Genomic DNA, 12,474 nt, shown 5'->3' on the forward strand with positions numbered 1-12,474 from the left:
GAAGGAGATGTGTGTGGTTGGGCGGTGGTGGTGGTGGGTTGAGGGCTTATCAATATTTTATCCAGAGCACCAGAATTCCCTGCAACGCCCCTGCTCCTCTGATGGTGCAAATCTCGACAGTAGTGATCACAAGTGATCACTTTGAATGATGACCTAACAATACAGGTAACGCAGTGCTGCTTCCCGTGTACAGTGCGCTGTTTGGACCCCATGCAGCTTGTCTGTACCTGATGTTATGCAAGTTATGTGCTGTGCAGCTGTGCTGTGTGTCTGAGGGGATGCAGGAGTTTGCGGATCAATCAGGAGAGACTACCGCTGTGACGTCACCACAGCCGTTGCGAGGCACAGCACAGGGGCATCACTCCCCATCCATTAGCAGGCTAGCTGGCTAACACCAAGCTAACGTCAGCTATGGTCCATCACCATTATCCCATTTCTAAAATAAACAGCTGCTCGGAATGACCTGGCTAACCAACGGCAGACTGGCAACATGGCGACTGTTTGGGTTTTAACCGGGTTCGCGATGAATGGTGCAACGAAGCGAGGTAAGGGGCTCACGAGAGGTTTGCTACCTAACGGTTATCCTCAGTAAACATGCTAGTTAGCTTGTTTGCAGGACCACCGGAGCCGCCGCATTGAGCGCCGTCACACAGCTAGATTAGTTTCCTAACGGCTAATCCTCTCAAACGAGCGGATTGTGTCCGTTTATGACATGTGTCGCTAGTCCTGGTTGTGTTGTGTCACAGAGTCAATCAGTGTTAGCTGTTCGTGGTTATCTAGCACTGGTTAGCATCTCGTGTGAGCATGTAAAACCTGAGGTGTAGCTAACCTTTGTAGCCCTTTAAATGGTACTTCTACATGTTTCTGTCAGGCACTGTAACATGCTATGTTTTCTCTCTCAGTGCTTTGTGAGGCTGAAACGATTAATCAAGTAATCGATTAGGCGATGATTGAAAAATAACTAGCAACTTCTGAAATAACTGATGCATTGGCTCAGTTATTGTTAAAACAGAAATGCCTAACAATCTCTGCCTTTGACTTTAATATAAATCAGTATTAGTTGAAACATCTGAAGACATCAACTACTTTCTGACATTTCAATGACTGAACAATGACTCGATTAATCAGGAGAATAGTCAGGATGTTAATCATAATGAAACTAATTGCTATTTTAAGTCCTAATCTTTTGCATGCTCAGCAGCATGCAGTGATTCAAAGAGGAATAAAAAGGATCTGAATTTCAAAATCGGTTCCCTCTTTTCAGTGAGGAGCTTGCGTCACTGATGCCAGGTGCAGGCTGTAGCTGAGAGCACTCAGGATGAGTGGGGCTGGAGAGCACACAGACATCCTGTCAGTGGCAGACGTGGTCAGAGACCGATGGAAAGTGGTGAGAGAAGTCACAAAATCATGTTCAAATGAAAATGAATTCCTCCACAGTCATACATGTGTTGACGTATGTGTTGAATTTTATTTTATTTATTTTTTTTACAGACGAGGAAGATAGGTGGAGGCGGGTTTGGGGAGATCTACGAGGTTTTGGATCAGCTGAGTCAGGCCACCGTTGCCTTAAAGGTGGAGTCTGCTCAACAACCCAAACAGGTGCTGAAGATGGAGGTGGCTGTGCTGAAGAAGCTTCAGGGTGAGTGTTAACAGTCCCTCTGCCAGTGACAGTGTAACTTAAATTTTCCAGACAGTTAAGAATTCATCTAGCAAAGGCGGTAACCCCCGATATCATGATGTAGTTTGACAAATCAGTCAGTAGATGATGGCCTAGCAACAGCCAAACTTATTAAAAACATGGTGTTTACTGTGCAGAACTCCTCTGCTATTTGTCAGTAAAGGTTAATGTTTTATTTAAAAGCACTGGATAGATTTTTATGGCATAAGCTGCAGTAGTCTCTTCTTCAGTCGCCACAAAGCAAAGTCAGAAACCCTGCTGCATCACAGTAATCACACTACAGAGCCTGTTAAACTATTCAGTGAATTAAGGAGGTGCTTATGATATCTCTATGTACTCCGTGTCCTAATTTATGCTGAAATATTCCAGCAGTGATTTTTATATATCACACAATTAGCGGCTGCAACATTATTACATTTGTACCTGGAACAATATCAGTAAATATAAAGGCTGAGAAATTAAAACATACGGGGAAGGCAGATTTTGTGTCTTATGAAAGGCAAAGCCAGCAGGTATTAAGCACTCTACCTGTCCATATGGATTTATCTATTATATATATTTCATCGACAGGCAAAGACCACGTGTGTCGCTTTGTGGGCTGTGGCCGCAATGATCGTTTCAACTACGTGGTGATGGAACTCCAGGTAGGATTTGTTTGTTACCAGTCAGTGTTGGTGAAGTATTTTGTTTGCCGTTTACACCAAATTAGTCTGCATCATCACACTGATTTTTTGTCTGAAGGGGAGGAATCTTGCAGATTTGCGCAGAACCATGAGCCGCGGCACCTTCTCCGTCTCTACAACTCTGCGACTTGGCAAGCAGATTTTAGAAGCCATCGAAAGCATCCACTCTGTAGGCTTCCTGCACCGTGACATTAAACCCGTAAGTCTGCCTGAAACCGTCGATGGTGTGTGAATGTATATTTGCATGACGGTCAGTTTACAGTTTAACTTGCTTGTGTTTATCTGTTTTGTTAAAATTGCAGTCTAACTTTGCGATGGGAAGGCTAGCCAGTACCTGCAGATGCTGCTATATGCTTGATTTTGGCTTGGCCCGGCAGTTTACCAACTCTAGCCAGGAAGTCCGTCCAGTAAGTACTCTGTTTCAGCTTCCTTAAAGCAGTGTTTTGGCTTTTTTAATCAAAGATCTCACAAGTTACATGTCCTTTGACAGGGTTCAACGCTAAGGTTTTTTTTTTCACTTGCCCGGTCGGGCAATTTGGTCAGAGATCTACTTGCCCAAAGTCAGTTTTTACTTGCCCTATAAAAATTGTTTAATTTAAGCAGCTATCAAATAACAAAGACTGCAGTTATTTTTATGTTATGTAATCTTTATTCACACTGTATTTATTAATTAAAACAACGTATGTCATGTATTGTAGCTTAATTCCTACGCAAAAATGACAGTGTCAGGGCTTAAAGTGAAAAATTTGTCAATCGTTCTCTGTCTATAATTTTGCACCCTACTTGAGCCATGCCCACCTCTATTTATTTTTCACCCCTCTCTCCAGTTCTGCTATATTAACACCGGGTTTAATATATTTTGCTTCCATCTCTCTGCCCTGCTCTACTCTACTTCAACGCTACTTAGCTCTCTCTACTCTACCAGTAGACTACCACATCCACCTGTTGCACAAAACGCACACAGCAGTGTTTCCTCTAGGATGGAGTTGTAGCAGCGGAGGTGAAACACACGCATGAAAAATAATTTTCACATGCGTGAAACTTTTTTGTATGCTTGCAAAGCACAGCCTGCTGGGATGTTTCTATGTATCTACTGGCACCAGAAGGGCTCTTTAGGACTAAGTACATACAGTACATGTGTGCACAGTAATGAGCAGGTGAAATGTCTGTCTAGCTTACATATGAGGTGTCTCAAGATTAAGGAACATACAATTGTATTGAATATAATAAAAGTAAAAAGTCACTTGACATGCTGCCGTTTTGTGCTATGACCTATTTAAGTGCTGGAAGTTATTTACGTGACAACGCCTGAACGCAACACAAGCTCAGCATGAGTGCCGTGCTACGCTGCTCTGCAAGCAGCGTGTCTGTCTGTGCGTAACAGCAGACTGATGGTTATTTACACACTGTCCATTTCAATAACTTTGTCAGCTGACAAACTGCACCGGGCTCGGGGTCAGGTTTGGTCAGGAAAATGCGGCCCAAGCCGCTCTAGCGTGCTCACCTGTGTGTGTGGCGGAACTCCGCCGTGCACGATACAGAGAGCAGACCTGGGCAATTGGGTAATCCTTATTGTTGAGCCCTGCCTTTGAGAAGCTGTTTGAAAGCGTAGTCAGTGGTGTCAAGAAACAGAATGGATCCAAAAGGAATTAAAATCAGATACTGTATGAAAAAAGTTACTCCTGTAGCACTGGAGCGTCATCTATGTGATAGGACATCTAGAAACACTGAATTAAAGGTACACTGATACACATTTTACACCAAATTCACATGACCACTGTGTGACCTCAAAGACCCTCATGTGACATCTGTGTGTGACCATCCCTAAAAGATTCAAACGGCTAAAACAGTAATCCCAGCTTCTTTAACACTGTATTTATAGATACCTCAGAGTGATTTAAGACCTATAAACTTGTTGTAAAGGACAAACATTGTGTTATTTGTGTTTCCATTTGTATTTCTTTATTAAATGATATCTTTATTCTCCTTCAGCCTCGGCCTGTTGCAGGCTTCAGAGGAACTGTGCGATACGCTTCAATCAATGCTCATAAGAACAAGGTGAGCAGGGACCACAAACACATTCTGCTATTCAGTCTATTTCTTTGGTAATTTATATTTTATTTACCGTTGAAATTGCTCACATTTGTCTATCTTTATCTTCAGGAAATGGGCCGTCATGATGACCTGTGGTCCCTCTTCTATATGCTGGTTGAATTCATAGTTGGTCAGCTGCCTTGGAGGAAAATCAAAGACAAAGTATGTGCCTCGATATATTAGTCAGCATAGATTTGTAATTTGCAGCCTGTGTGTCCAGTCTGACTTTTATTTTTCCCCTCTCTGTTCTCAGGAACAAGTAGGAAACCTAAAAGAGACGTATGACCATAGACTCATGCTTAAGCACCTTCCCTCAGAGTTTAGTACCTTCCTCGATCACATCTTGACCTTGGACTACTTCACTAAGCCAGACTATCAGGTTAGCCGTCTCTTGTTTGGCCTGTTTTGCACACTCTGTTTGTTTCCCTCCAGCTGTCACATGCTGATGCCTGTTGTTTCCTGTGTGACAGCTCCTGATGTCAGTGTTTGAGAATGCGATGAAGAGCCACAACGTGCTGGAGAACGACCCTTATGACTGGGAGAAATGTGATTCGGAGGATATGCTGACTATCACTGCCACCGCAACCACTGCTCAGCAGCTCACTCGCCTCACACCGGCGTACTTGGGGTACTTAGCTTTAAAAGCTATTGACACACAGCCAGTTATTGTAGTCAGTGGTTCTCGCCGTTGCAGTTTCATCCGTGCTGTTCAAACTCCTTTCACACTCTGTCGGATATGTGTTAAAATATATGGCTGCAGCTTTATTTAGCCCCGAAATGTGCACAGTCAGAGATCCCTCAGAAATCGCTGCTCTAAATTGTGCTGTGGAAATGAGCTGCAGGGTGACCTTCTCCTCTCCTCCACAGCATGGCCAATGCTTCAGTGCTGCCAGGCGAGCTGCAGAGGGAGAACACTGAGGATGTCCTGCAAGGGGAGCGCCTCAGCGACGCCGACAACTGCCCCCCCATACCCACGCCGACCACCCCTGGTGGAGACGTATGGGAAGAGATGGACCGCAACCGAAACCATAAACACGCCCAACCGATGATCAGGAAGGTCAGGGCAACGTGGTTTACTGTTAATGAATGTTTTTACCTACAGCTGACATATAAATCTTATGTAATCTCTTCCTGTGCATTGAGATGCTTGGTTTAGCTGCAGTGCAGTAAATGTCATGCACACATCTCTCCTCAAGACTCCATTGACTTTGCCTAAAGATATGATAATGAATAAGACCCCACTAACCACTTACTTCATCTACTCCTCCTGGGCTTGAATAGAAACCCACTACTTACTGAAGAAAATGAAAGAAATGGATGTCTTGCTGCAGCGTCTCTCTGGGGATACAAATGCAATATCTCCATTTTTGAGCCGCCTTGTCGCTCCTTCTTTTCAGGTGGTGAGTGAGGATGAACACAGTCAGAACCAGGGGAACCAGAGCCCCAACACCGGCTCCATGCAGAGCTCTCCTAGACGGGTGCGATCAGAGACCATGTTCTTGGAGCGGGCTGCACCGCTGCTCCGGAGGATGAGACACAGTCAGAGCTTGGCATTTGAAAAGAGACTTGCACCTGAACCCAAGCCCACCATTGAACGCTTCCTCGAGGCCTAGTAAGTACTCAGTACAAGTCAAATTACGTTATTGTGAGTGCTTACAAAAATCGTTTTTAGGAAGTGGACAGAAACTCACCACACTTACGATATCTTGTTTCAGCCTGGGCAAACAGCATCCTGTCCTTTCTCAAGTCAGGGAGAAATCTATTCCCGAGAGGGGGCAGGGGACGCCTTCCTGCAATGAGGAACACTCCGGCACAGCGACGCCAGACCAAGAGGAGGGCGCAGCGAGCAGCGGCTTTGTAGCCGTGAACCTCAGTCCCGTGCCCCAAGAGGGAGACTCTCAGGAGTGGGTGATGCTGGAGCTAGAGCAAGGCAGCGGCTCTGGAGCCACCAAGCCTCCTGGTGAGGCCCTGCACGAGGACAAGACAGGGACGCCAGCTGAGGCTGAGAACCAGTCGTCCGATCCGCAGGATGGCCAGGCCACAGCGGTGCCGAGCAGTCCTGTCCTGTCGCAGATGTCCATGCCCGGCACGTGGTTGCTGGGCCACAGGAGGCTGCCGGGGATGCTGGGACAAATGCCCTCTGTCATGATAGGAAGAGCCCAGATGGACCAGGTAGGGATGATCAAGCATTCAGTCTTGTATGAAATGAATTGTGAAACAAAACAGTCCCAACTCAAGCTTACCTGCTTGTTTAAGAGCTTTTGACCATTTTATGTGGAAAGGAACTGCTACAAATATGTAATTTAGGCTGTTAAACTGGTGCGACTACAAAGTTAACACTTGGGCTAACCACCTTGGAATAATGCGTGTACACCAAGTAGGATGAAGGAGTGTTTTTCCCTGTTCTTCCCATTCTGCTGACATAGCATGAACGCAGCACAAGCACAGTGTAAGAGCTTTGATTGGGCCTAAACCTACATGAACCTGCATAATTTATGTCAAAGCAGAGCCTGAGCCAGAACTACGGCAGCAGTTTGCCCAAGCCTGATTTCCATTGTAATTTTTGAATAGTAAATCGTTTATTACGAGCCAAAGTCTGTCATCGTCTTGAAATGACTGGTTTGGAGAACCAGGTGTCCCTCTTGTTTCGTCTGCATCTTTGAGCACACACTAGTGATACATGGGTTGACTCATGGGTAAAATATCAGAGGCTTCAGGTGGGCAGGTTATTAAGTGACAAAGCAGCGTTCTGAGTAAGTTGTTACTAATGTATAGAAATATTGTGCAATAGTCCACCTTTCACCGTCTTTTCCCCTCTCTCCTTCTCTTTGGATGAGTACTTGCTGTCTTCCTACGTTTGTACTTTTTAAACAGAAAACATGTTTTATATTTGGATATTTACTGGAAATGACATACAGTATAGCCAACAGCAAGTTGGTTGTTATCAGCGATGGCTATTACCGGAAACAGTTTGTGAGTTTGGGTTTTATAATAAGCCTGACCTGTGCATCACTAGTGCGCACTGTGATCCATGGCGATGCAGCGCACACACATCATGCTCACCACTCTTTGCTGCATGTTATGCCCATCTCTCTTACTGTTGGGGAAGCAGAGCCAAAAATAAAAAATAAAAAAAAATTTGGAAACTGGCGTGAACCCAAATCGATTCAAGCCCGAGGGGATTTGAGAAATTACAGCCTGGCCTAGCCCAAACCCAGTGGGCAGAGAATCAAAGCTCTACACAGTGTTTCTTAAATTTGTGCTCAGTTACCATGGAAACCTAGATGCCCTAGATGATTTGGAGCACCCCTGTGACGTAGATATACTTAGGACTCATGTATTTTATTTAAATATTTAGACATGCTGTTGTGAATTTATGTGATTTTCAACAAAAACAAAAGGATGGAATTTTCAAGTCATTTAGATATTTTGTGTCTAAACTTTTTAACAATCATTCAACTCATCTCAGTCCTCCAGCTGTGCGCTACAGTCCCCTGTTCAGGAGAGGAGTGATGCAATACCACTGGAGGCACCATCTGGTGAATCTGAAGAACTCCCAGAGGAAATCTTAAAAGATGGAGGAAGGTTGGAGTTAGCTCCTGTCCCAAGCTCAGCCAAAGGCCCCACTGCTCACCTGACAAATGACAGAGACCCAGAGAGCGACTCCGGTCTGCCTGATCGCTCCTCAGAGCCCAATCAGCAGCCTCAAGCCGACACAGCAGGAGGTGCTATGGAGAGCACCGTCACCGTCTCCTCCTCCCCGCCCCCAGCTCTGCTCAGGAGAAGAGACTCTCCCTCGTCCCCGAGATACAGTCGAATCCCAGTGCGAGACCCCAGCAACCCCCTGGACTCTCCAAGCAAGGACCTCAACATGGAGAGGCGTCATCGCTGGAGCAGTCCGGTCCCTGGCTCCCCCACCCACTCACCCTCTCCATCTCTGTCCTGTGACAACCTGCCTTGTGCTCTGCCGAGGGACAGGCTCCTCTCAGAGCGAGGCTCCAGGTCCGACTGTGCAGGAGAAGACCCCCTCTCTCTGTCCTCCTCATCAGGTAGTAAAAGTAAGATCCCACGTCCTGTGAGCGCCACCTTCGTACCCGAGCAACTCACAAGCAGGTTCCTGCCTCGACCACCTCCTGGGAAACCACCCATCCGCCCGTGTGTGGACAACAGGTATGACGCTGTGAAGGTGTTATTAAATGATCTACATTAAATTGAATCTATGTTACATGGTAAATATTTGAAGATAATCCTTCAGATGTCAGTGCTGGTTGATTTGGCGACACCTGTGGTTACTTGTGGTAGTGCGGTTTAATACAACAGCATTTTCCGTCATGGCTCGAGTAACTTCAGTCTGATTTAAAGCTACACACATTGCGAATAAATAGCTTTTCATACAGCAACAGGGCACCAGAGTTACAGCCTTAGAGAGGAAGGAAAAGGTAGCAGGAGTGCTGCTGGTGTCCCTCAAACCAGCGGTGCTCCTGGAAGGGAATGCTTCAAAAAAAGAGAATTTATTGCCCAAAAAGGCCAAAATAATCCAGGCACTCAAGCTGGTTTGAAAATATATAACAGGCCTTTATTTCAACAGGCTATAAACATTAAAAATACACCACCGTGTATCGCCTTGCTCCTTCCTCAGGGTGTCGTGACAAACAGGAACAAACACTGTGTGTTTACTACATCCTGAGGAAGGAGTAAGGCGATACATGTTGGTGTATTTTTAATGTTTATAGCCTGCTGAAATAAAGGCCTTTTATATTTTTAAACCATCTTAAGTGCCTGGTCCTAAATTATTTATGTCTTTTTTTTGGCAATAGGTTCACCTTGGTGAAGAGTTGGAGATGTGCAGCCTGTCGCCTTAAACTTGTCAAACAGCTCACTGCGGCTGCTCCATCATCTTCTGTTTCTCTCGGCAATATTCAAAACTGATGTCAAAAAAATGCAGAAAATTACTGTTGCCTTGGTTTGTAGATGCAGTTTTGACGAGTGATTACTGTCACACTGATGCTTCACAATACAAGCCTCCACGTGTTTTGCCAGATGAATGCTTTTAATGTGAATTAGCAGCAGGAGGAAATCCTGGGTTTGCACAAGGGGTGTTTTCACATATAGTCCTTTTTAAATGGACTGAACTCAGTCCTCTTAAAGTGCACCAAAAAGTGGACCAACAGAAAAGGGACTCAGTTTTTTTTGTGTTAACATTGTTAGTGCCAGTTCTCAGTTCTCTCTCTGGTCAACTTCAGCTCTGATGGGGCCTCAGTCCTCTCTCTGTTCACATTATAGCCTATAAATAATATATATATTGACATAGTTTTGTTTTTACGTTGACATGACACTGCAGTGCGGTTATGAAGCTCCTCATTTTCAGATGAACTTAAAATTGGAGTGAAACTTTAGTGTTTCTGTGTGTTGTAGACTATTGCTGTATCATGTATTCTACAGCCCACATCTGGAGATTACAGGCTGACATGGCTTTGTTGTTTTTTTTAGGCCTCCCAGTGTAATAGCATGTGATCTAGAGAGCTAAATACAATGGCAAAGAGCAAAGTGACAGTCACAGTGCACAGGTTAAGTGAACCGCACCATGGACTTGAAGCGAACCAAACTCAGACCTCCCGAGATAGTCTGAGTTCGGTTCACTTCAGAGGAGTCTGAGTTTTCTGTTCTGTGTTCACGTGTGCACAAAAAACTGCTGAGTCACCGCTCTGAGTCTGCTTGGAGGGCTGAAAAGGACCAAGTGTGAAAACACCCTAGGTACCCACAAGTGGTATTTTGTCTTAACTTTATGTCTTAGTTTGGTTCTGGGTAAAACGAAGAACTATTATTTTAAAATATATGATCTTAGTTTCACATGTATGAAATGTCCAAAAATGATCACTTTTATTCATGCTGTCTAACCAAATTATTTGAACAGCGTGTGGTTAGTATTAAATTTGTAGTTTGGTGTCGGGCTTCAGATCTTATCTCAATAGGTCAGGATGGATTGCGGCACTAATTGGTCATATGTGCAAGTGGCAGGATGGTTGTGGTATTGCATGTCACAGTTTTGAGGTGGGAACTCTGTCAGCAGTAGCTTAGTATGGCTTTTAAGGAAGGTGATGTCTTGTGCATGGATCGGCAAATTTAAATCTAGCACAGGAATGGTGGACTCCACCACTAATAATGAAAACTACAGTAGCTACTTACAGATGCAATGCAAGATGAAATAGTGCTGACAATAAATATCAAAAATGTGCTTTGATTTCATGAAATTTTTAAGGATTATACTTCTCCTCACAGAAGGATTTGAGGAATCATCATACAGCAGCCATCGTAACTGTACCATCTTCTTTTCTCCAGACGTCGGCGGTTGAGAGTGCGTGCCAGCAGCACTAGTGATGCAGACTTCCTCGCCAGTCTGACTCAGCTGATGCAGGACCGTAGCGGGATGCTCTTTAGCCCCCCTCCTCGCCCTCGCAGCTCCTCCTCCTCCCTGCAGCGCTCGCTAAGCTCCTCCCCCTCACGGCAGGAGCTCCGAGAGGGCGGGGCACTGCAGGGACGCAGCCGCTCTCCGTCGAGCTTCTCCAGCTCCCCTCCTCCGCGGCACCCACACGACAGGTCCGTAGGGCCGGCTCAGTGGGGCCAGAGCTCCAGCAGGGGCAGGGGTCTGATCCACGAAGGTAAAGGCTCCGGCAAAGTGAACCGATGACTGTATTTGAAGCACACGTGACTGATCCAGATGGTGCAACTGTAGCGAGAGGCTGTTCCCCATCCAGTCGCTGATAGCATGTGTAAATACGGTATTTACTCAAGGGAATGTACTGTATGTAATGTAAAATGTATAAAATGTATTTATTTATTTATTCATCGTTGGATGTGTCTCTCAAAAATACTTGACGATGTGGCTTGATACCTGCAGTTGAAACATAAAAGGCTGAGGAAACCTTGAGATTGCCAACTCTTACCTCTCATCTCACTCCTAACTCTCCATGTAGGCCTAAAACCAGACCAAAAAGATAATGTTTAATACTCGAGGGATGTAAAAATGACGCTAATTGTAGATATGTACCATGAGGAAAATAGCAAACACTAATAGAAACCATGTACTCATGTTAAGAACACTAATAGTAATTAACACCACGCGCAGTATACCAACATCGGTATTCATGTACAGAACCAGGGCATGCAGCCCGTATTGACCTCACTCCTGTAAACCAGCTAGATTAATTATCGTATGTGACAATGAATTGCTCATTTGGCATATCACAGTGTGGTAGTGTGCTTTTACTTTGCTAGAAATATTTGTCATGCGAAAAAAAGGCATCCACATATTAGAATGTACATGTAAGTGCACTCATACTTAAGTATTGTAGAAGTGCATGAGTATCATTGCAAATGGTTTTTTGGTTTATTTTTATTCATTTGTACAATCTGCTGCGACATCTGTATTTTTATTGAACTGCTTCTGATCAAAGTACATCATAATGTAGACCAGCAGCGATGTGCAGTTTTATTTCATACATCCAGTAGATGGAAAAAGGAAGAAAACTGATAAAAATGAAACCTGTTCATCACGTCTGACTGTTGTCGCATTTTATTTTTATCACAATTTAAAATTGGATCTCATAGATTCAATAAGGTGCTGGAAACATTCCTCAGAGATTTTGGTCCATGTTGACATGATAGCATCACACAGTTGCTGCAGATTTGTCGGCTGCACATCCATGATGTGAATCTCCCGTTCCACCACATGCCAAAGGTGCTCTATTGGATTGAGATCTGGTGACTGTGGAGGCCATTGGAGTACAGTGAACTCATTGTCATGTTCAAGAAACCAGTTTGAGATGATTTGAGCTTTGTGACATGGTGTGTTATCCTGCTGGAAGTAGCCATCAGAAGATGGGTACACTGTGGTCATAAAGGGATGGACACGGTCAGCAACAATACTCAGGTACGCTGTGGTGTTTGAACCATGCTCAGTTGGTACTAAGGGGCCCAAAGTGTGCCAAGAAAATATCCCCCACACATTACACCACCACC

At 44.7% G+C, this 12,474-nt stretch overlaps 1 protein-coding gene across 1 annotated transcript; it reads left to right on the forward strand.

Moving 5' to 3' along the window:
• The first annotated feature begins 298 nt into the window (after window positions 1-298).
• On the forward strand, window positions 299-12,193 carry ttbk2b (tau tubulin kinase 2b). Its single transcript, XM_049591032.1, has 15 exons — window positions 299-545; window positions 1,265-1,387; window positions 1,492-1,639; window positions 2,249-2,322; window positions 2,420-2,560; window positions 2,664-2,768; window positions 4,354-4,419; window positions 4,525-4,617; window positions 4,709-4,834; window positions 4,926-5,083; window positions 5,323-5,512; window positions 5,853-6,067; window positions 6,171-6,627; window positions 7,925-8,625; window positions 10,795-12,193. The coding sequence occupies exons 2-15, from the start codon at window positions 1,319-1,321 to the stop codon at window positions 11,141-11,143; spliced, it is 2,892 nt and encodes a 963-aa protein (XP_049446989.1). The 5' UTR covers window positions 299-545; window positions 1,265-1,318; the 3' UTR covers window positions 11,144-12,193.
• The last annotated feature ends 281 nt before the right edge of the window (window positions 12,194-12,474 follow it).

This window comes from Epinephelus fuscoguttatus, linkage group LG11, assembly GCF_011397635.1.
Source record: "Epinephelus fuscoguttatus linkage group LG11, E.fuscoguttatus.final_Chr_v1".
NCBI classification, from domain to species: domain Eukaryota; kingdom Metazoa; phylum Chordata; class Actinopteri; order Perciformes; family Serranidae; genus Epinephelus; species Epinephelus fuscoguttatus.

Excerpts from the sequence above, each read along its gene's own strand:
- ttbk2b (XM_049591032.1), top strand. The coding sequence starts at position 1,319 with ATGAGTGGGGCTGGAGAGCACACAGACATCCTGTCAGTGGCAGACGTG. Across the intron at positions 5,084-5,322 it reads CTCACACCGGCGTACTTGGG|CATGGCCAATGCTTCAGTGC; the intron begins GTACTTAGCTTT and ends TCTCCTCCACAG. Across the intron at positions 6,068-6,170 it reads GAACGCTTCCTCGAGGCCTA|CCTGGGCAAACAGCATCCTG; the intron begins GTAAGTACTCAG and ends ATCTTGTTTCAG.